General features: G+C 49.1%; 1 protein-coding gene and 1 pseudogene across 1 annotated transcript; one reads left to right on the top strand and one right to left on the bottom strand.

The window, feature by feature from the left end:
• The first annotated feature begins 12,242 nt into the window (after nt 1–12,242).
• LOC140855811 (uncharacterized) lies at nt 12,243–20,833 on the top strand. The gene is made up of 6 exons (XM_073252713.1): nt 12,243–12,278; nt 15,325–15,457; nt 15,603–16,104; nt 16,198–16,320; nt 18,171–18,355; nt 20,445–20,833. The coding sequence occupies exons 2-6, from the start codon at nt 15,344–15,346 to the stop codon at nt 20,604–20,606; spliced, it is 1,086 nt and encodes a 361-aa protein (XP_073108814.1). The 5' UTR covers nt 12,243–12,278; nt 15,325–15,343; the 3' UTR covers nt 20,607–20,833.
• A 1,169-nt stretch (nt 20,834–22,002) lies between these two features.
• LOC140855495 (protein trichome birefringence-like 31) lies at nt 22,003–23,884 on the bottom strand (annotated as a pseudogene).
• Between the last annotated feature and the right edge of the window lie 266 nt (nt 23,885–24,150).

Below are 24,150 nucleotides of genomic sequence, written 5' to 3'. Positions count from 1 at the left end.
ATGAACGCCTGCAAAAAAAAAAGTCCACACTGACCGGAGGTGGCTCCGGCGGGGACCCTCTGACGGTCAAGTCAGAGAGGTGACTGGGCAACAGTGAAATGCAGACAGAGAGCTCTGAGAAAGAGAGAGTGAGAGGGAGGAGCGAGCCTGCATATGTGGGGGGGACGGGCGGATCGATCCCTTGCACTGTTGCCTTCCCTGGTATATATAGTGGAGCTAGGTATGGCGCCGTCATTAATGGCGCGGACAAGTGAGGAACTGTCAACTCAATGTGGACTGTCAGAGCCGCCGTGAAAACGTCATGTCGCCGTGTAGCCGTCTAATCACCAGGGTCGACCCGGCTCTCGGCGGGACAATGCCCCTAGGTAACTGCGCCGCATGTCCGTGTCAGAGCTGACAACGTCTGGCGGCTGTACGGCGGTTGGAGGAGCCGACCGACCCAAAGTCGGTAGCCAGATAAGTGGTGTCGGGTCCCTCCATTGGTCGGCGAGCATCATGTAAGTCGGCCATCGAACCTCGGGGTTCGGTCGGTCGGGATGGACACGCCCGACATACCCCCGGTCGGCAACGGGCCGTTGGACGGCCGGCGATTAGCCGCTGATGGCTCCCGTCAGTCGGTCGCCCCGACCGACGATCGGTCGGCCCATCGGCCAGTCGGAGTCGACCAACTGAGGCGGTCAGGCCGCCAGGCGGTCGGGCGGTCGGGCCGTCCGGTCGGTCGGACCCTCCGGTCGGTCGGGCCTCCCGGCAGTATGTCGGGCCCTACGGCAGTCGGTCGGGCCCTCTGGTCGGTCGGGCCTCCCGGCAGTATGTCGGGCCCTACGGCAGTCAGTCGGGCCCTCTGGTCGGTCGGGCCTCCCGGCAGTCGGTCGGGCAGCGGGTATTCCCCAACAGTTGCCCCCCCTCCACTCCCAAGTCGGGTGGCGGTCTGGCCGAGGCTTCCATTCGGGCAGCAATCCCGGACGACTGGGAGTGGATTTATCGTATGTGTAGATCCGACCGTACTGTCGGATGATCCGATGTCAGACGCCTCATGAACGCTCAGCGATCCGGACGTCCAGTCGATGTCAGAGGTCACGTCGGCGTCAGGCGTCAGACGCCACGTCTTGTCGTCGTCAGTCGTTACGTCGGTGTCAGAAGACCGGGCGCCGGACGATACGGCGTCAGTCGATCGGATATTCGGCGCCGATCGCGGAAGAGAGGGCCGCTGTCAGGCATCCCATCGAGAACGCGAACCGGCGTGGGTGCGTGAATGCAGGGCCGCGCCCCGCGTGCCGCGTGTCAAGGTGGTTGGCCGGCGCCCCCTCCGGCATTTAATGCGGGCGGTGCGGCCGTCCCGGGGTGGGGCGCGCCGAATCTTCCGCCAACCGGTGGGCGCCACGCGTCGCGCATCTGCAGGTCTTCGGTCGGCGCGGAAGGATCTCGGCCGTCGGTCGGCCCTATATATATAGGACCTCCCGGACCCTGACCCACATTTGCAACATTTTGCTGGGGAAACTCTGTCCGGGCGATTTTTCAGTCGTCGCGGGCAGAGCTCTTCTTCGCCTGCGGAGGGTCCATCCGGTTCGTGGTCCCCCCTTTTCCTTCTTCCTTCCTTTCTTCTCTTTCGGTCCCTGCATAATGACCAGGAAACCGACTCAGGGAGCTCGGTCGGGGAACCCGACCGACGACTCCCGATCGGCTCCAGAAGATGAGGCCTCCTCGCTTTCGGGGCCGAACGTCGATCAGCTTCGGGAGCACTATCGCATCCCGGAGCAGTTTCGGCTCTCCGCTCCAGGGGCCGGCGGTCGGGTCAACAACCCTCCGCCTGGCGATCTGGCGCTGTACGTTGAAGACCTTCGCGCGGGTCTTCGACTTTCGATTCCGGAGTTCGTCCGAAATCTGCTCGATTACTACGGACTCTGTCCGGCGCAACTGGCGCCGAACTTTGTTCGGTTAATCATTTCTTTCGCGCTGTTGTGTCAGCTCTTGCCGACCAACCCCCGCGTTTCACTCTTCCGGGCCTTCTTTGTGCTCCGACCCCACCCTAAAGCCCGAGGGTGGTGGCTCTTCAACCCTCGGAAGGGTCTCGCTTTCATAACTGGTCTTCCATCGTCCATTCATGGATGGAAGAACCAGTTTTTCTTTGTTTCCTCCTCTTCTTCTTGGGGCTTTCCTTCTCGTTGGGGTATACCCCGAACAGAGGCCAACGACAACAGTCGGGTGGATGTGGACGACCGGGAGGACTTCCACCGACTGAAGGACATGTCGGTATCGAAGCAGAGGGAGCTTGTTACCGAACAAGCTCTCTATGACGCCGGCTTGAGTCTGGTCCCCCGAATAGGTATCGCCCGATCCTCCGGCTTTTCTTTTTGTCCATCTTTTGGTCGGCTTTTGGCCCAGCCATTAACTCTCTTGTCGGTATTGCAGGGACACCACCGAGGATGAGGCCGACTGATGTCGAAATTCGGCAGTTCGCCACGAGGAAGAGGCCAGCGTCGGGGGCCGGCCCTTCGCGTCCTGCAAAGAAACCAACCCCAGCTCCGCCAACCGTCGAGGCGTCGGCGACCGACCAGTCGGAGCCGGTCATAGCCCTCGTGGCTCCTACGGTCCGAGCTGAGGAGAGGCCGACTGAGGAGGCGGCCGAAGAAGTATCGGCGGCTTCGCCGGTGCGGGTGGAGCCGGATGTCGTTCGGGAAGCCGAACATCACCCGGCGGCGTCCGCTGGCGCAACGGGGGGCGCCGGCTCAAACTCCAGCGTGCCGTCACTGCCAGTACCGTCGGTCGGGGCAGCTGATCGGGGGAAAACCCCGATGGAGCCCGAGGAGGAGGATAGGTCGGGGAGCCGCTCAATGCCTCCCAGCGCATACTACCCCGAGGGCGCGTCGGCGTTGGCCGACCACAACCTTGCGAGGAGGTTGTGCCAAGGGATCCTCCTCCCAGCCGACGTAGAATCGCTGCGGTCTCGGCAGGTGACCGAGATGCTGTCGCGGTTCTACCCGACGATGGTTGAGGTAAGCTCCGCGTCACCCTTCTTTTGACTTAGAAATTTTTCTTGTCATGCGATCCCGATGAAGCTTTTTGATCGGCAGCTGATCTTCACAATGTCCGAACTTGAGGTCGGGTACCGAAGGTTCGGCAATGTTCGGGCAGCCTTCAAGGAGAAGTCGGCGGCGGCCGAAGCTGAGAGGGCGATGTTGGCCGAACAACTCCTGCAGTCGGCCGACCGGGAGGCCAAGTTAGTCGACGAGGTTTTCCAGCTTCGGACCGAACTACAGTCGGCCAAGAAGGAGGCCAGGCACAAAGGTCGGGCCGTGCGTCGTCTTCGACGCAAACGGGATGGTGCAACTGCCGAACTCAAAGGGGAACGCGAGCAACTTCGGGCCAGCCTGGAGAAGCTCGCGGAAGCCGAAGAGGAGCTGTCCATCGCCCAGATCGACGTCGAAATGGCGAAGGTCGAGGCAGAGTCGGCGAGGGAGGAGCTCGCCCGAGCTGAGGACGAGGCAACGTCGGCGAGGGAGTCGGCCGAACGGGCGGTGGAGGACTTCCGGTCCTCCGACCGATACCGGGAGGAGATGCTCGAATCGGGCTTCGCCTCATACCGGGTCAGGTTCGAGGACGGTCGGGACGCCGTCCACACCTTGTACCCGGAGTTGGACGTCAGCCGCATCGTCCCGCCGCTAGCCGAGGAGGAAGGAGTCGAAGGAGAAGGAACGGAAGAGATGGCCGACCAGCCGTCGGGAGGCGTCATCGTGGTGGAGGAGGCCATCCCGGAGCAGGTGCCGACCGAATTTCCTTTGCCGACCGAAGACCATCCCTCGGCGGCCGACCCAGCGTCGCTTATGGCCGAGACGCCGATCATCCCCGATCCTCCGTCGGTCGAAGAGATCGACTAGGACGGGTGATCGGCCCTGCCGACCGTCTTTACTTTTTGTCTTTTTGAAAATACATGTAATCGGGCTTCGACCCGACTCTGTAATTCCTTTTCATCAATGAATGAAACTTCTTTCTTTCTCTCCTTGTTATTTGTAATGCCGGCTATAGCTGCGATGTCGAACTTTAGTCGCTAACTTAAGTAAGCCACCAACTCACATGAGTCGGTAGGACTCCGACAACTTGCATAGCCCTGAAAGTGGAATGGGTCCCGACTTTAGGTCGGCTTCCAATAGTCGAAGCCGTTAGTCGGGTGCATCTATTGAGTCGGGAGCCGACCGAACCTGGAAAAGGTTCGGCAGGCGGACCTCCGTAGATGCACTTAGTCGATCATCGTCCGGCGCAGTGTCGGGGGTACGATAGTAAGTCGGGTCCCCATGCTCTTGCGTCGGGTTCCATATCTTTTGACAGACGGTGGCAAGCCGAATGTCGTTCAGCCGGCCGTAGGTCGGTCGGCGAGTCGTGTGATAGACGGTGGCAAGCCGAATATCCCTCGACCGGCCGTAGCCTGGTCGGAAGTCGCGGCAATAGTCGCGTGGGCTTTTAGCCTTTCTTTCGGTCGGGGCCCGATCGGCCAGTCGGCCGATGGATTCTGCCCGAAAATTCGACCGTAGAAGGAGTATGAACTCCCGTCGCAACAGCTGCATCGGCCTTTGTTAGGGGCGGATGTGTTGCCGAAAGTCGAAGGAGTGTAACTCCCGTTCATAAGAGTCCGTCGGCCCTTGTGAAGGTCCGACGAGTCGTCGAAGGGGTACTGACTCCCGTCATTGTAGATGCATCGGTCCGTGTAAGGGCCCGATGTGTCGTCGGTGCCAGGTCCGCGTCGATGCGTCGGGGTTGAGCGCCGACCAGTAGCTGAAGAGTTAGAACTCCGATTTTTCAAACTGAACTTGTATTCCGACAATCGAATTACAGAATTCACTGGTAATACAGCTTCAAGTTGTCGGCGTTCCAAGTCCGGAGAATGGGCTTCCCCTCAAGGGTCTCCAGCCGATAGGCTCTCGGCCCGAAGGTGTCAGCAACCTTGTAGGGTCCTTCCCAGTTGGGAGCCAGCTTCCCTTGGTCCAAGGGCTTCGACACTTCTGCCTTCCTCAAGACTAGGTCGCCGGGCCTGAAGAGCTTTGGTCTGACCTTGGCGTTGTAATACCGGGCGACCCTCTGTCGGTATGAGGCCATTCGGATTTGAGCCTCATCTCGCAGTTCGGGGAGAAGGTCTAGGTCGGCCCTCCGACTTTCGGAGTTGTCTGGCTCTTGGTACTGCTCGACCCTTGAAGATGGCAGGCCAATCTCGAGCGGGATCATAGCTTCTGTCCCGTAAGCTAAACTGAACGGCGACTCCCCGGTCGGGACGCGGGGGGTCGTTCGGTAAGCCCACAGAACGGAGCCCAGCTCGTCGACCCAGAGACCTTTGGCTTCGTTCAGTCGGGTCTTGAGTCCATGGAGCAAGGTTCGGTTGGTCATCTCAACCTCACCGTTGGACTGTGGGTGCCCGACTGAAGTTAGTCGGTGGCGGATGTGGAACCTGGCGCAGAAGTCTCTGAAGTCTTGGTTGTCGAATTGCCGTCCGTTATCGGTGATGATGGTGTGCGGCAATCCGAACCTGAAGATGATGGACTTTTGGATGAAGTCCTCCATCTTCCGCTCGGTGATCTGCGCCAAGGGCTCGGCCTCGACCCACTTCGTGAAGTAGTCGATGGCGACAACGATGAACTTCCTCTGGCCCGACGTCGGTGGGAATGGGCCGAGAATATCGACTCCCCACTGAGCGAAGGGCCACGGAGCGACAATGGGAGCGATTTGGCTGGCCGATTGGTGCTGAATATTGGCATACTTCTGGCATGGCTCGCACCTTCGGACCAACTCTGCCGTATCCTTCCTCATAGTCGGCCAGTAGTAGCCTTGTCGCAAGACCTTGAAGGCTAAGGACTTGCCCCCCAAGTGATTCCCACAAATTCCTTCGTGAACCTCTCGGAGAGCGTAGTCAGCGTCGGTTGGTCCCAAGCACCTGAGCAGAGGGAGGGAGAACGACCTCTTGTAGAGTCGGCCGTCCATGATCACATATTGCGACGCCGACCATCGGAGTCGCTTGGCCTCCGCGGGATCTTCGGGACTGGTCCCGTCGGACAGGTACCGGACGATCGGGTCCATCCAACTTGGTTTGGACGTTAGCTGCTGCACTTCTTCGACCCGATCGATGCTCGGCTGCTGGAGATTTTCGACGAACGTCCGACCCAAAGAATCATAGGCCGACGTTGCCAACCTGGAGAGAGCATCGGCGCGGGCGTTCTCCATCCTGGGGATGTGGGAGATCTCGAAATACTTGAGGCGGGCCACGAGGTCCTTTACCTTCTGAAGATACTTGATCATGGTCGGATCTCGCGCCTCGAAGTCGCCCTTGACCTGTCCCACGATCAGCTGAGAGTCGAAGAATGCCCGGAGGCTGTCGATGCGCAGCTCCTTCGCCATCCTCAAGCCCGCGAGGAGTGCCTCGTATTCGGCTTGATTGTTGGAGGCCTTGAAGTCGAACCGGAGGGCGTATTCGGTGACTACCCCATCCGAATTCGTGAGCAGGAGCCCGGCCCCGCTTCCCTGAGCGTTGGAGGCTCCGTCGATGTGGAGTACCCAGGTGGAGATCGGGTCTGGCTCAGAGGCCGAATCTCGTCCCGGGCCTTCAGCTCCCGACCCTCGGTTGGTCGTCGGGCATTCGGCGATGAAGTCGGCCAAGACCTGAGCCTTCAAGGCAGGACTTGGTCGGTACTGAATGTCGAACTCGCTAAGCTTCATCGCCCACTTAGCGAGTCGTCCGGATGTGTCGGGTCGGCGCAGTATGGCCCTCAGGGGCCGATCGGTGAGTACCACAATGGCGTGGGCCTGGAAGTATGGTCGGAGCCGTTGCGCGGAGACGGTCAGGGCGAAAACCATCTTTTCCGTCTCCGAGTATCTGGCTTCGGCGCCGTGGAGCACTTTGCTGGTGTAGTAGATGGGCTGATGAGTTCGGCACTCATTTTCCCGAACAAGCACCGAACTGATCGCCTCGGAAGATGTGGCCAAGTAGAGATACAAGGTCTCCCCGACTTGCGGCTTTACGAGCAGCGGTGGGGAAGCCAAGTACCTTTTCAGGTCTTCGAAGGCCTGTTCGCACTCATCCGACCAAGAAAAACCGTTCGCCTGACGCAGAGTCTTGAAGAACGGGAGGCACCTTTCAGCCGATCGGGAAATGAATCGGCTAAGAGCGACGATTCTTCCGTTCAGCTGTTGGACCTCCTTCTTGGTGTTCGGATGACGCATGTCGAGGATTGCCTTTATCTTCTCAGGGTTGGCCTCGATCCCTCTCTGAGAAATGAGGAATCCGAGGAACTTCCCTGAGGTCACCCCGAAAGCGCATTTGATCGGGTTGAGCTTCATTCGGTGTCGTCGAAGGGTGCGGAAGGTCTCCTCGAGATTCTGAACATGGTCCAGGATCTGCGTGCTCTTTACCAGCATGTCGTCCACGTACACCTCCATGTTACGCCCGATTTGGTCTTTGAAGACCTTATTGACGAGTCGCTGGTAGGTGGTGCCGGCATTCTTTAATCCGAAGGGCATCACCCGATAACAGTAGAGGCCCTTGGGAGTCACGAACGCGGTGTGCTCCTTGTCTTCAGGCGCCATCCGGATCTGGTTGTACCCGGCGAAGGCGTCCATGAAGCTGAGCAGTCGAAATCCGGACGTCGCATCCACCAGCTGGTCGATCTTCGGAAGTGGGAAGCTATCCTTCGGACAGGCTCGGTTGAGGTCGGTATAGTCGATGCAGATCCTCCACTTCCCGTTGGCTTTCTTGACCATGACAACATTGGCGAGCCAATCGGGATACGTGGATTCTCGGATGAAGCCTGCTTCGAGCAGCTTGTCCACTTCTTCGTCGATGGCCTTCTGCCTTTCTGGGGCGAAGGACCTTTTCTTCTGCCTCACCGGCTTCATTGTCGGGTCGATGTTGAGTCGGTGAGTAATTATTTCTGGAGGGATGCCCGACATATCTGCTGCCGACCAAGTGAATATGTCGGCGTTGGCCGTCAGCAGCTCCGCCAGTCGGTGACGTTCGGTGTCGGGCAATTGAGACCCGACCCAAACTTTTCTGTCGGGATTTTCTCCAATCGGGATTGCCTCGAGCTGCTCGGCGGGCAAACCCCGCTCTTCCTCCTCCCTTTGGTCCAGTTTGTCGATTGTCAAAGGATCCTTCGTCCCGTCGCTTTGAGCGGAGATTTGGAAGCATCGCCGAGCGAGCTGTTGATCTCCGCGCATCTCTCCGACTCCGTTTTTGGTCGGGAATCGAACAAGGAGATGGTACGTCGAGACGATCGCCCTGAGGGCGTTCAATCCGGGTCGCCCGAGTATGGCGTTGTAGGCCGAAGGAACTTGGGCGACCGCGAAAGTGAGGGAGACCGTACTTTGCCGTGGTTCGGTGCCGACCGTCACGGGCAGGGTAATTTCTCCCTCTGTCGTGATGGTGTCTCCGGCAAAGCCGATCAGGGGCACAGGGATCCTTCTAAGTCGGTCAGTTGACAGTCGCATTCGAGAGAAGGTCGAGTAAAATAAAATATTTGTCGAACTTTCATTATCAACAAAAATTCGTTTTACATCATAATTGGCTATTGTCGCCGACACAACAACAGCATCGTCGTGGGGAGTCTGGATGCCCCGAACGTCGTTTCTGTGAAGGTGATTACGTCGTCTGATCGCGGCTTTTTCGTCGGCTCCCCTCCTGTAGACGTCCCCGGTCCCAGCCGCTTGGAGATCATGTTGATGACTCCGGCCGTCGGCTGGTTAGTCGGCGCCTCTTCAGTCGGCTGGGGGCGTCGATCGGCAATCAGTTGGGTCGGCGGACCCTTACGGAATTTGCCGAGATACCCCCGGCGGATGAGATTTTCGATCTCATCCTTCAACTGGATGCACCGCTCGTGTCGTGGCCGTGGCTCCGATGGAACCGGCAGTACTTCCGATGGTCGAGGCCCTTTGCCTTCAGAGGCGGAGGCCGTCGCAGGTATTCTTCCCCCTCGATCTCCATCAAATCTGCGCACGGGGAGCGGAGAGAGGAGTGTAGGAGTCATACCTGGGACGCACCGGCCTCGGGGTCTGTCGCCGGAGTGATTTTTGGATCTGTCGGGGTGGAGAAAGCCGACTATTGGTCAGGGGCCTGCTTGGTTCGACGGGCTCCCGACCTTTTCTCCGCTTCTCCTTCGGACCCCTGGGCTCCGCCAAGCGTCGTCGGACGCTCCTTCGTCCGCGCGCATATACTTGTATGCGCGCTCCAATAGCTCGGCGTATGTTCGGGGGAGGATCTTGTCCAGAGAATAAGTAAATCGGGACGACCTCAGGCCCCGCTTCATGGCTGAGACAGCCATATCTTCGTTGAGGTCTCGGACCTCGAGCGTGGCCGCGTTGAATCGCGTCATGAAGTGTCGGAGCGTCTCGTTTTCCCCCTGCTTGAGGAAGAAAAGGCTGTCCGACGTTCGCGGCGGCTTTCGGCTGGTGCTGAAATGGGCCACGAACGAGTGCTCGAGCTGCGCAAAGGAATGGATACTGCCGATCGAAGATCAGAGTACCAAGCCCTGGCAGCCTTGCGGAGCGTAGCGGGGAAGCCGATGCAGAAAAGAGCGTCGGTTGCCCCTTGAATCGTCATGAGAGCTTTGTAGCTCTCGAGTGGTCGACCGGGTCGGTGGAGCCGTCGTATGGCTCCACGTGCGGCATCTTGAACCGACTGGGAATCGGCTCGTCGAGGACCGGTCGGGAGAGAGGTTGGGCGGTCTGAAAGTCGACGTCGTTCGAAGACCTATGACCGTCCATCTGCAGTTGGGCGAGTCGGCGGTCGATTTCTTCGAACCGTCGCTCGTAGTCGTCCGCTCGTCGATGCTGGGGAACCCCAGGGGTGGAGCCTCCGGAAGATTCTGAGAGAGAGGCCGACGGTGTGCGCGGCCGCTTCTCCTTCCTTGCCCGTTCCAACGGGGAAGGAGAGGGCCGCTGGGACCGTCGTCGTCGCGCCGTGGTCGTCCCTCCCTCCTCTCCGTGGGAGCGCTGTTAGGGAGCGCTCGCATGGAGGCGACAGGGGCTCGGCGCGGCCGTCCGGCGGCTGCTCCTGGAAGGCATAGGTCGGGCCGCCGGTTGTCGCTGGAGGCTTTTGACTGCGTCGGTCAGTACGGTCATCTGCCGTACGATTGGCCGCAATCTGGGCCTCCGTGGTCACTGCAGGAGCGGAGAGCTAGGCTCCGCCGCCGGTGGGGGCGGGGAGGCCTCTTCCCGGCGGGAAGAGCGCCTCGCCGACCCAGTGACTCTCGATCGTTGAGCTCTTGTCTTTGTCATGCTGTCCCCTACCTGGCGCGCCAATCTGTTGCGGCCAATCGCCTCGTCGCCCGATCGCCGGGAAGCGTGCACCTGCAAAAGGAAGTCCGCACTGACCGGAGGCGGCTCCGGCGGGACCCTCCGACGGTCAAGTCAGAGAGGTGACTGGGCAACAGTGAAATGCAGACAGAGAGCTCTGAGAGAAGAGAGAGTGAGGGGGAGGAGCGAGCCTGCGTATGTGGAGAGACGGGCGGATCGATCCCTTGCACTGTTGCCTTCCCTGGTATATATAGTGGAGCTAGGTATGGCGCCGTCATTAATGACGCGGACAAGTGAGGAACTGTCAACTCACTGTGGGCTGTCAGAGCCACCGTGAAAACGTCACGTCGCCGTGTAGCCGTCTAATCACCAGGGTTGACCCGGCTCTCGGCGGGACAATGCCCCTAGGCAACTGTGCCGCATGTCCGTGTCAGAGCTGACAACGTCTGGCGGCTGTACGGCGGTTGGAGGAGTCAGTCGACCCTAGGTCGGCAGCCAGCAGGGTGGCGTCGGGTTCCTCCGGTCGATCGGCGAGCTTCATGTAAGTCGGGCCTCAGACCCCGGGTTCAGTCGGTCGGGATGGTTACGCCCGACATACCCCGGCCGGCGATGGGCCGTAGACTGGTCGGTAGTTAACCGCTGACGGCGTCCGTCAGTCGGTCGCCCCGACCATCTGTCGGATGGTCTATTGGCCAGTCGGAGTCGTCCGTCGGAGGCGGTCGGGCCCTCCGGCGGTCGGTCGGGCGGTCGGGCGGTCGGGCCCTCCGGCAGTCGGTCGGCGGGTCTCGCCAACACATTGCATGCAAAAATTACATGTAAATGAATACTTTAGACCTCCTCTGAATCTTATTTCATGTTATTGAAATGCAGGACATGTTGATAGTTCAGTCTGTAGCTTTGATTGTGTGCATGATGAAAGGCAGGCGGAGGCCGAAACTGCCTCCCTTCCAACTCAGGCTTTAAGCTGCTCCTTTGCATCATATTTCTATGAAACTATGGTGATGCCTCCCACCGCTCATTAATCCGAGGAGGAATCTTAACTCAATCGAACCATGTGACATGAGATGCAGAGTAGAGTCCATGCCGAAGTCTTCATAACTTCTTGCCCTGTATCCAGGATACTAAAAAAAAAAAAAAAAAAAAAAAAAAAAAAAAAAAAAAATATATATATATATTATATATATATATATAATATATTATATAATATATATATATATATATAGGCAGTAAACGAGGACTACTAGTGGAGGCCGAGATTGCTGGACTCACTGACATTTGCGCACACTTTTTGGCATCCTGCTGCTAAACCTGGACTTCAACTGGCAGGCAGGGGGCGCAGCATCTCCAGTGCCAGGGGTCCGTCAGCTTCCGCTTCTTCCCATTGATCGCGAGCTTGAAAATTATCTGATGCCCGTCCATGGTCTTGACGACGGATTAACGAGTGCGGCCCTGGCCATCTCTGCCGTCTTGTACCCTCTCTTTCTGGACTTCCCTGTATCCCGCCGCAGGAGAAGCCAGCGAGTCAGCATCCACGTCGGCGGGGACGCTGCCGACATAGATTTGCGGAAGGCAACACCGATGGCAGGCTGGGCGGCGGCGGTGTGCCAGCTGGGCGATTGACATCCGGCCGTGGAGGAAGGAAGGAGGTGACGAAATCGTATCGCTTTCTCCGCAGGTGGCCTTATCTTGGAACACGACGGCCTCCTCGACGTCACCGTTGGAGGCGTTGACAGGGCGGAGGTGGTCTCCCATGCGAGCTACGGAAGAAGAGTGTACCCTGGGTCCGGACTCCGGCAAGGCGTTAGCTACGATGTCCTGGTTGAACGGGTCTAGGATCTCACGGGCGTCCTCCATGGTCAGCCCGTCCCGATCCGTATGTAGTCGGACTTCGCTTCTTGGAGGCTGAAACACCGCTGCGCCGATCCCGTTGTAGTCGGACTCCCGCTTATTGGAGGCGGATCCCTAGTCGGAGAACGAACGGAGAAACCCCTTCTTTCCGATGCTACTCCGCGGTAAATAAATAATAATATTATTATTGTTATTGGTGTGAAGCAAAGGCTTACAGAAACGAAAGGATGACGTCACTCATTGGGATTAAAAAAAAATCATCCATTTATCCCGATTTATTATATATATATAGAGAGAGAGAGAGGGGGGGGCCGGGGGGTGGTATAAAAGGAGCTGACGCCGAATATAACGGAATATACGGTATACATATGACTGAAAAACCATAAAAATAAAAAATCCAACCATTCGTATAGAAATGGATAACCTAACAATCAAATAGCAAAGATAAGAAAATAAAGATGTAAAAGGAGATGGATTTTTTCTATACATTTTTGATATAGCTTCTCTTCTTTACATTGAGTAATCTTTGTTGACAGGTTTTATCTCCATCTCTTTATATTGATGGATTTTGTATAAAATAAAAATATAAGGATCAATTATTCTATTTAATCATAGGTTAATGTCAGCTTTTGTCTTTTGAGCTCTTTTTTGATCTCGTTTGTCGCGATATGATGTCCAGAGGCAAAAAGCTATGCTGCACTGGAATCAATATCCCTCAAAGAAAAAAAGGAAAATAATGTGCACGTGACTCTATCTGGTAAAAGAACGTGTATTGTCAATAGTTAAGGTGTGAATATATCAAACTCAATATTTTGATAGTCCTTGAAACTTTAAACCTTAATAATATTCTCTTTTACCGAAATTATGTAGAACAGGTGTTCCAAGTCAAGTGAACGACCTTCCCTTCCTCGATGTATCTTTATAGAATTTGAAAATAAATAAAAGATTGTCTCTTCGACGCATATATGTGCGTGGGTCCCGCCAGCACTCCAATTCCGAAGCGCTGCCTCTTATAGATTTAGGTTTTCCTCTCTTTCCCGACTTGTTTTTACTCCAGCGTCTCTCTCCTCCTCCTTTCCATCGTGACCCCTCTCTTTCTACTTCGAGAAATTCTCAAGTTCCTGATCGCTTAGCTCTTCGCTTCAAGTCGACTAATTTTTTTCGGTATTTCTCCTGGGCTTTGTTTTTGATCACAATCTCGTAGGCTTGGCGCTCTTTTTTAGTGGTATATGATGCATGCCCTTTGATTTTTTTCTGCTCTTTTTTGTTGTTGTTGTTGTTTTCCGAGCTACTCCACTCCTGGGTCTTGGCAATAAATTCCCTACTTTACTTTTATTTTACAGTCTAATTGACGATAAAAAGTAGATTTTTTTTTTTTAATTTGTTCTAATGTAATTTTCCTGATGCTGAATTAATAGATGTTAACATTATATGCACCCAGAAGGGGATTTCTGCTCTATTTTGCATTTGTGGTAGTGTTTCTGCGCACCCTAGCAATACAATAGGGTTTTGGACAATCGGTTGGTCGCTTAATGCGTTTTTGCTATTTTGACGACTCGAAATCATGGTAGAAATACATTTTTATATCCTTTCTGTTGAGATAGTTCGTGATTTAAATTAATGTGGTTTTAGGTATCCAGCAGTAGGCTGGATACCTTTCAGCTAAGGATCGTTGTTCATCTATGTCCATTATGCGAATATATGTTGGACTTCAGTTTCCTTCTTTCTTTTGTTTCTCGGTTTGGAGGAGTTTGTTGCATGTTTCAACTTCTGTTTATTATCTGTCTAGTAGTAACATGCTCCCATGGGTGTTTTTGGAGTTCTGAGGTTTAATTTTTCCGTGGCGTGACAAATTCTATGCTAAAAGGATGTAGCTGTGCAAGAATTTTAGCGTGAAGTGACTTTTATAATGGCCTAATACGCTGTCTTGGACCGACCCTTATTTTCAACTTCAAAATCTCTTAATGCAAATATTTTGGCAAGTCCCATTGTAAGGTATGAAAGTTCGAATATTTTTGGAATCCCAATTTAAACAATGTAAACGATTACTCATAATTGATATCTTGGCATCAATGTTTTTATGGGAAGAAAACAGTTTAGCTCTGTTTGAACCGAGAAATATCTCTGTGATTGTGTCTGTGTGCATGTGTATATGTGTTTGTGTGCACAGGATGGGGCCATGATGCAGGGGAAAGTGGCTGTCAGATGATCTGCCCATGTGTGACTGCACAGTTTTCCTTCTATTTGATCTCTCTTCTATCCATTTTCACCTTCCATGTTATAAGCCTTTCAGAAAGTTTAAAATTTATTAGTGAGTCATGCTTCCCAGCTTAATCCATCTTGGATACAGAGGCATAAAAGATGTACTTAAGCTTTGTGATTTTGCCAAAGAAAGGAACGCTGTTATATTACAAGTTACGAGTAGTTCTTCTATCAACCCCTATGTAATGGGCACCATTCAGTTCTATTTGGGGATATCAAGTAAATTTATGGTTAGTTTGTAACGTGAGTTTGTAACGTGATCTTGGTGCTAAATACATTTGTACCATCAACTGTTAGGATAACTATCACAAAGTTTTATAGGAAATTAGGTCCAATTCTTAGCTGGGGATAGGTCCTTGCTAAACAAGCTGCAGTCAAATCTTCATTAGTTCTCTTCCCATGGCTGATTTTCGATCTCAGTATGATATCATTTCGCTTGTTGTAAATGCTATGGGAGATGCATTGGGAATTACTAGCAGAACTTATAGTCGCTGTTAGGTTAATCGAAAACGTGTAATCAATGGGCTTTAAAGCAAGCGACTTAAAGTTGCAAACTTATTATGACCAATAAGTTTGGATGTTATTGCTGTCATCCTTGAAGGAACCCTAGCCTAATTGTTTTTGGGGAATGGTTATGGAGTAATTTCATGCTAATCTATTTATACAATTGTTTCTTCTGCTTTCTTATCATAGAATTGGACTGATATTTTCATTCTTAGGAGTAAACAAATGAATGCTTTGTCTCACCAAGAATGTTTAATTGTGTGTGCATGTGCATCTGTGTGTTTGTGTTCTTTTAATGTGCAGTTGTTTTATACATTTTGTGTTTGTAAACATAATGTCGATGACCGGTGAGCAGTGTAAATTAAAATTTGGAAAAGTTTGATCAATAAAACTTCCATGACAAGAGAGGGTGATGAATTTTTGTTGATTCTTTTTCTCTTCCAGGAGCTTATCTTTGATCAGCATGGATTTTACATTTGAAAATCCAGGGTGGGTTTTCTCTCAAAAAGAAAATTCATCTTGGGCTGACAACGTATACCAGAAGGTAGAAAAAATTCGTGCCAATAAAATGGTTCAGGTTGGCATCTTTTATCTTGAACAGAATAAGTAGTTTATAAATTGATTTGCCTAGTAATATGAGATCCTTATCTTCCCCCTCCTAAATAACTTATTTTGTTTTTTATTCTTTCTAATAAAAAATAATGCATTATTTTGTTGGACAGGTTCCTTGCAAATATGTTAATGTAATGGGTGAACATGTTAAAAAGTTCCTTGACGAGGTTGACGAATGGCTTGACCCTTCTAGTAATCATGCTAAAGAGACAGATTTTGATAAATCTAGTGATACTGATTCAACAACAGAGCTTTGGAAGAAATCAAGTGAAAGAGTTGATGAAAACAACTTAAATGAGTTAGCAACTTCTGCCATAGAGGAGCCTATTATTTCTTCAATGGAAGATATGAAACTAGTCACACCCCCTGATGTAGCCCAAGATACTCTAAGCAACGAACGTGAAAAGGAACAAATTCCAGCTGAAGCTACAGATTCTAGTTGCACAGGTGTGGATGGAAATTATAGGAAACTTGCGGATGCATTCACATCTTCTGACTTCACAAGTGCTCTATCAACTGATGAAGCCCTTCCATCAGAGTCCCGTAAAAAAAATATGGTTCTTGAAGAAAGGTTCATGTTGTCAGGCAATAATGCATCAACTGAAATATGCAGTATGGATATTCTGATCAACAATCTACAGTGTTTGCTTATTTTGTTGTTTGCATTGCTGCTGTTGTATACCATTTTAAGATTTACCTAAATAGATGTCATTGTAGGCACCTCTACATCTAGGGGCATAGCATCTCTTGTGCATTCTCTTGGAAATGAACATCAGCAAAAATTTGGAACTAATAGATCAGAGGCTGATGTGCAATTACCAGAATCTGGTACGTGCATAACTTCCCAGTTGTTTTCTTCCTTGTACTGGCTGTTGCATTTTATCACCTGTGTACTATAAAGTATGATTTTGATTCAATAATATTTTAGTGGCTCATGCACTTTGCCACATATTAACTATAGAAAGATTTTCCGGTTCCTTGTTCATTAGTCTACCTAAATTGGCTTGATAAGTGGAATGCAGGCTTCATCCTTGTGTTGTCATTGACCGGCAGTTTTCCATTAGGAACATTATTAATGCTCCTTGTAAGTCAACCTAGGCACCACCACATCTACTATCTACTATATCCTTATGCCCAAATTTTAGTTTTACAATTGGTTTCAGATTTATTGCCTAAGCATTGGTTTTTCAGTAATGTTTGTTGGACATACTTTGAGGTTATGATATAATCCACTGAGCTTCTTTAGGGATTGAATTGAGTCTCTCTGTCACTGTAAACTGGTAAAGTAGCAGAATTTAAAAATCATTAGCATTACTTCTCTATTCTTGTAGTGGTTTTCCCTGAACTCCCTTGAGAGCCAATTTGGACGTGCGAGCACCTAATTGCTGAATGTAATATGCTGGCAGGCAAAAGGGGTTGGGAAATAACTTAAAATTGGCAGAAGTTTAAGGGGAGTGGAGGTGCTCAGAATCAGTAAAATTAATAGAAACCGATTGAAAGATGATTCCATATCCCTCTAAATTTGGAATAATAGGATGCTAGACTCCTCTGATCTCTGGATTTTCTCAATCATGGATTTAGCTTGAGAGTTTTTATGAGAGAGTACATAATTTAGTGGCTCGGGTTGTAAGCAGGCCCTTAGTATTGAAAAGTTGTGGTTATGGTTTGATGTGATGCATCACTTGTAAAGTTACAAAGTCAGATTTAGATTCCTTTTGTCATTTTCTTCTGATATATCTTCATTTTCCTAGTTCAACAATGGTTTCCTTCTGCTGAGAAATTTTTGCTTTTTCCTCTACCACGCCTTGCCCTTTCTGCACCATTTTAGTATTAGAACTGAAAGCTTTTGAAGATTAGAGGAATTCCGTTCATGACTCAGAACCAATAATGAGGTTTTGTTTTGATGAGCAAAGGGAGATGAAAAGCTACCATCACAAAACCAATAATGAGGTTTTGTTTATGATGAGCAAAGGGAGATGAAAAGCTACCATCACAAATGCAAGTTGGTAAATGCAGGGTTGGCTTGAAGACTGAAAAATCTGGACTTTTGGCTAAGAAATCAGGCTGTTGGGCTGAGCTGGGAATTGGCATGAGAGCTTCAGGTTGAACAGGTTTGGGCCAGGCTCAGATTTAGGATTTTTAAATTGAAAATAGGGTTCCTACCAGGACTTGTTCCAAGTACTGCCTGAAGATACAGTAAGCTCAGGCGGAATCTAGGCCTTGTATGCGTTGGCCTTTTTGGGCTGAAATCAGGCTTGGGCCTGGTGGTTTTTGCCCCGGCCCAGGCTTTGAGCAGACCCCAAGTCAGGTCTTACCTGATCAATTGATGCTTCCCTCCCTGAAATTCTTAGGGCCATTTGCGCTTCACTGAGCACCTCCTGTTTAAACATACCAAACGTTCTTGTTGCAGGGACGTATGACAAGTTATGTTTTGATTTTCTTATTTTATTTTTCATTTTCAAATGATTCACCCATCTGAGTTCTGATATTTACTGCTACATGCAAAATTACACACAATGAACTTCAGTTGACCACTTCTCCACAAAAATAAGAAAAAGGGAATATCAGTTTATTGTTGCTGATTTTGCATCTGGGCAGACCCACACTTTTATCGAATGGTTGATTCTTTTATATTTTAATTCCTCAAGTACCTGATAAGTGGTTTTTTGTAAGTTCAGCTGTTTCAGAAATTTCAGACCTCTCTGCCAGGGAAAGCTTGTTCAACAGTACTGATCTGGATGACCTGAGCACAGAACTCGGAGAACTTGAAGATGTAGATCTTCAGGATAGCTGGGATGATGACGATGAAGACTATGAACTTGCTTTGGTCTCATGTCAGGAATTCAAGAATAGGTCATACAAGGTAACTTGCAATTCATGGATATCGTACTTGCATATCAAACAAAAGTGGCACCAACACTGCCGTGTGTGTGTTTACCTAAAATGTCTACACTTGCTTATACATGATCTGACATATATTGGCCATGATGTGCGCTGCAGCTCATGTGATTATGTAGGTGTTTGATGTTCATTGTTATGAGAAGCTGTATCTGCCCACATATTAAGTCTAATTGTGTATGAGAAATGATGGCCATCCGGTTTGTATGATGCAGTCTTCCAGATTTACCAGGATTTGCATTAGCTGTTTGCTATTTGATTAGCATTCATTATATACCATGATGGTGCACTTCTATACTACTATTTAAATGATAGTTTCCAAATTAAAGTGTATGTTTTAATTCTCTTTCAATTTTCATTCCAAATATACCCTTCTACTTATCCTAAAAATTCTTTAATTACACCAATTGCTCGCTCCCCTCTCAGTCACATTGTGTTCTCTCTCTCGCCCGCCGCCCCATCTCCCTCTCTAGCTCCATTAGTTACTTCTTTCTCATTTCCCCTTCCCTGAACAGACCACACTAAACCAAGAACAGGTGAACACAAAATTTCCAAACATCTTGGACTGTCCATCCTCGCTCTCTCCCATCTTTAATTCGCTTAAAACATGTGCACTCCCCATAACCCGCTTCCCTCTGTCACTCCCACCAACATATCCTCCCTCTATTTCTCCACTTCCCCTAGCTTGTGCGCAAACAATTATAAGAAAAAACAAATGCAGTGACCATATGAACAACCAAACAAGTAACGAAAACAATTAGAAAGATAAATAAATTCATTAGAGATCTAATTTAATAAATATTTGAAAGATTGTTATTTGATAGAAGACAAATATGAAAAATTGGAGATACCTGCTAGAAACAAATAATCATAACAAAGATATTATGAGAGTAAACAAATTAGAAAAAAATAACTAAACAGCTGCTAACGAATAAAGAAATATGCTTATTCTTATTGTTATTTTAATTTATATAATGTAAAATTTTATAATATTTTTTCTTGAAACGTGCATCGCACATTCTTGATTACTACTATTTCATAGATACATCGCATGCTTTTTGTTATCATTATAATTCAGGTCATATAAACTTCCTTACTATATGACATTAGTTTCTACTTGTCTTGCCTTGTTCAAATATCATCATTAATCACCTGAAGATAGTTTTTCAGCTCTAAACGTACATAGCAGTGTGATCATTTTATTAGGTGCATCAAATTTATATCCATGTACATGCTCGTGTGTGTATAGTATGTATGTATTCTCATGTCAGGTTGGGTTAGGGAGCTACCTAATCCATTTGGTCTATGTATTGAAGGAACCCAATTGTAACTACAGATGTAAGTGGGGTCTGCATTTAGACCAAATCAGATGTTTCATATAGTTCGGGTTGGGTAGGGTCCTGTTGGGTTTGCATCTGGATTGGATCTTGGATCCTTGTGCAAGTTCTTTTTTCACAGACATTTGTCCAATTAGACATTAGTGCTGAAAATAAACATTGATATGCATCCATTTGATCTTTATTGGAATCATGTCTTCAGTGTGTTTTCCCCTGACTACCCCTAGTGAACATTGGAAACCCTGTTGTTAGTATCTTGCTAAGACTGCATAGCCAAAACTTAGATGCTGATTTACTGGATTGGAACAAGGGTCTGCCTATCCACTTTGATCTCCTTTCTAGCAGAATCTGTTCTTTATCATCCCCTGCTGGTTCTTATGTAGAGGTTGTGCTGATCATCTCTTTCCCCCCCCCGCACCCCCCTGGTTGACTTATTGATGCAGAGAAAGCATGAACATGCTCAATCATAATAGTTGATCGAGTTCTTATTATCCCAAGTATTTAGACCAACACACAGCCGAATTTTGCCTGATTTCATTTCTTGTAGGAGGGTAACCACTTCCTCCTGCTGAGTTTTATTTCCTGCAGTTTTCTATCTGCGGTTCTTTATGATGTATCTGCATCTGGAGTTTTGGAATTACAACATTGTGCAAGTATTTATGAACTTTGCTCTTTGTGAGCCAAAATTTGCAAAGTGACATTTGTTTTCTTCATCAGAAAAAACTCAGGGCTGCTATAATTTCAAAACTGCGACCGTTGAAGGATTATGGGCAGGCAGCATATTGGCACCAGGATAACAGTAAGCGAATGCAAGACAGGCAAGGAATTACTGCTGCTTCTATTCACGATACCATGGAGGCTGACTGGGAGTTCCTGTAAGGTTGTGAGAAGCTGCTAACTAGGCATTCCATCTAAGCGAGCTATTTCTCTGCCATGATGCTGGCTATGCAGTCCGATAGATTAATAATAAGCCATGCTCAATTCATTATACGAGCCAATTTGCAAAAATACTTGCCACACGTTTGTGCTTCCCTTTCTGGGGGCCTTAAGAAAAAAAAAAACTTTCATTAGGAACTTTATTGCAACTAAAGTTTTTTGTTCATATATATTAGCATGGCGTTTTTGTAGCCATCATTTTTTTAGTTTTTTTAGTTATGCAATCAGAGTTCTCAATATTACAAATTTAAAGCTAATATCGGTTCATGCTTAAAAGAAAATCTGGTCCTTGCCTGGAGGTTTCATTTACTCAGCGTGCAAGGCTGCTGCTGTGTGCTCCAGTTCTCTGAGGAGTTTTTTTTTTTTTGGTAAATGAATGCTCAGGTACGTAACTGGTTCTATGGTCTCATATGGTTCCCTTCTTTAGAGTGCCATGACAAAGAAAAAAATACTTTTACAACATTGGAGTGTTTTAACGTCCGCCTATGTGGACTTAGTTCCATGACTGATATTCTTTTGCACGAAAAAAATGGTCGTTCTGTTTTTACAACATCAATCATTGGATTGCTTACATAAATCTCTTAAGTATTTCAAATTCTTATTTGTACATCTTGAAGCAACTATTTCAAGATGTGACGGAGGATTCATGCCCAAGGAAGGTGAATCCTTTTCTTGCGCAAAAGATACAACCCGTCTAGTAGCTCACTCCTGCACGCAGCAGTAACGTGAGCAGAGAAGGTACACGTTTCAGGCTAACCGCTAAACCCGCTCAAACCAATACCATCACTGTAAATCCCTCCCTCCCACCCGTCTTAGACCGAGCTACATCTCCAAAAACCTCTATATAAACTCACGAAGAACCTTTCTAGTGTTAGAACTTGCCTCCAGTGGCACGCAGTAGTATAACATGGCTTCTACGTTACAATGCCTAGTGCTTTTCTTCCTTATATTTGGGTTGTGGAGCTGGCCGGTTGTGTCTCACAGCACATACAATGATTTTACGGTGGAGAGTTACATGCAATGGATGGATAAATATGGGCGAGCGTGCAGGGGGGGAGTCCTACAAACTGGCCGTTAAACAGTTTGCCTTACCAACCTGACCAACAAAGAGTTCTTGGCTACTCACGGCGGATAAGCGTTAAAAAGGGAGAGGCCAAGGACCAGTCCTTCAAGAATGAGAAGGAGACCTACGTACCATCTAGCATTGATTAATAGAAAGAAATCAAAATTGAAGCAAGTTAACTTTAAATTGAAGCATGCATAACTTCAATTTTTATGATTGGGAAAACCCAAAAATATATCTTTGTGCCGGCTTCAAAACAATTATTATGATGGGTTGAAGGGCTGTATGATGTTTTATTGAGCAAACAATTGCGCTCGTGTTACCATGGTTCCTCACCTACATCTTATATGTCACGCGAGCTCAGTTGCTACGACTTTCTATATAACAAATATGCATACAATATTTCGTTCCATGTATCTGGTACGCCAGGCAGGCACCAATGGATGCAATCGGCATATACGTTGGGCTCTGATCTCTGCTCACTTGTTAAAAGCTTGCCTCTTCTCTCGGTGTAAACTGATGTGTGCCCATCCTTGCGGAACTCTGACAACTGGGTGATGTTCAGTAGGGTTACTTTTACCTTGAGCCCTTGCAAGGCATCTCTCACTGCCGCCATGATATCTAAGCTGGATCCTGTCCCCAATATGGACCTTCGATTGGATACGTCTCGTTGAAGCAGTTCCCACTGCTTCCAGCTTTCCATTCCCAGCTCCTATACAATCGTAGCACCATGTATAATTATCAGAGTTCATATGACTATTTCCGGAATTAAACAAGATGGTCCTCTGATATTTTTTGTGGGACTTACCATAGATGGGTTGGTGATAAGCTCATGAAGAAGAGCTTCTGTTTCTGAGGATTGACGGTGGATTCAACCCATTTAGCCCAAGTTTGTAGAGCCATTCTATATGCAGTGGGGACACTATACTGCCAGATGTCAAGTGTGCCAATTCTGTTTCAGGTTCAAAAGGATTACGAGTTGCATGGTTTCAGATCATTTCCAGAGTAAGTTTTGAGGATTACAGAAACATCATGTTCAAGAGTAAGTTTTGAGGATTACAGAAACCATATGTCAATCGAAATTTAAAGGATATTTATCTCTATGATATATATCTACGTGCGAATCACTAATCAGTAGAATTGTGAGTCCATGGAATAGAGAAGCGGAGAGAGAAAAGGAGCTACTCACGTGGCGTTGATGAGAGGTTTGTACATCCACCACACATAGCTATCAAAAACCATGACATCGACTCCCTTCCAATTCCGGCCATGCTTGGCAATAGAGTCTAAATGGACCAGTCTCTTCCGCACGGTGTGCTTCGTAGCATGGTCCGAGTTTGACTCCACGATAAATGGAGCCCAGTAGAACTCAATTGATGCATTGAACTCCTAAGAACCAAATTAATGAACTCAAGCAGAGTGAATGAAGCACAGGTATGAGACTTTGGTGCTCATAAAACTAGGTTACTCAAATTTTGCCTACCTCTGCTACAAAAATTTTTCTTGGAGCATCCTTGTGCAGGTACTTCTTGTTGTCAGCCACACTAGATTGGAGGAGGCACACCATGGACTCCCACTGCGTTCTCTGGATCGAGTCCCCTATGAACATGAGTCTCTTGTTCCTCAGGCTCTCCAATAACTTCACAGCATCAAACCTGAATGAACCCAGTCCAGCACGCGTTATACTCCCAAAGCCCAGAAGTCAAAGCTCTAAAGTTTTAACACAAAGATAGAAGTGATGCTGACCTTGGCAATTCACATGAATGAGGTTTCCACCTCCACTTCTGATAGAGGGAATCGGGCCTCCCATTTCTCTGACAAGTCAGTTGCCGGGCCAAGTAGGGCAGCTGTCTTCAGTATAGAGAGGGCGAGAATTAGCTTATCACAACACCCATTTCCCTCAAAGAGATTGCATCTGTGGTCGAGAAACATGGTCCATTTCTGCAGCATTTCTTCTTGCGGAGCTGAAGATGGCCGGAAATGACCGACGGAGGACATGACTCCAGCTTGCACTCGTTGTCTCTGTGACTAATCTTGTGGTTCCAAAGATCAAAAACGAAGCCAAAATGAAGGGGAAGAGGGTCAGGGCACGGCGATCAGTGGGTGGCGACTTCATTTAGGTTGGCATGTAGATGGAAGAACGCATCGTGCATTTGAATCTTTTCTTTCTTTTCTTTTCCTGCGGTTCTTTTTCCTGTGGGGGAAGTTGCTCTTGAAGTGTTTCGAGAACATCAATGCAACCACTCCTCGTAGCAGTTACTACGTGAGACGCTTTCTGGATTGCTTGTTGCGGAGGAAATCACAGAAAGTGGCCGATCGGCTAATTTGTCAAAACAGGTTGGAGGCAAGCGAGCTGAAGCGGTGAAGCCCCATCTAGAACGTCCACTGGGCACCAACACTCCAGCTCAACTTGTCGGAACTCAA

This window comes from Elaeis guineensis, chromosome 2 (assembly GCF_000442705.2).
Source record: "Elaeis guineensis isolate ETL-2024a chromosome 2, EG11, whole genome shotgun sequence".
Lineage (NCBI taxonomy): Eukaryota > Viridiplantae > Streptophyta > Magnoliopsida > Arecales > Arecaceae > Elaeis > Elaeis guineensis.
This window is presented reverse-complemented; position numbering and strand designations above follow the sequence as displayed.

What these genes read in the sequence shown, in the direction of transcription:
- LOC140855811 (XM_073252713.1), top strand. Translation starts at nt 15,344, where the DNA reads ATGGATTTTACATTTGAAAATCCAGGGTGGGTTTTCTCTCAAAAAGAA. An exon ending in TGCATCAACTGAAATATGCA is followed by an intron (nt 16,105 to 16,197) that starts GTATGGATATTC and finishes TTACCTAAATAG; the next exon opens with ATGTCATTGTAGGCACCTCT. An exon ending in TGTGCAATTACCAGAATCTG is followed by an intron (nt 16,321 to 18,170) that starts GTACGTGCATAA and finishes TTGTAAGTTCAG; the next exon opens with CTGTTTCAGAAATTTCAGAC.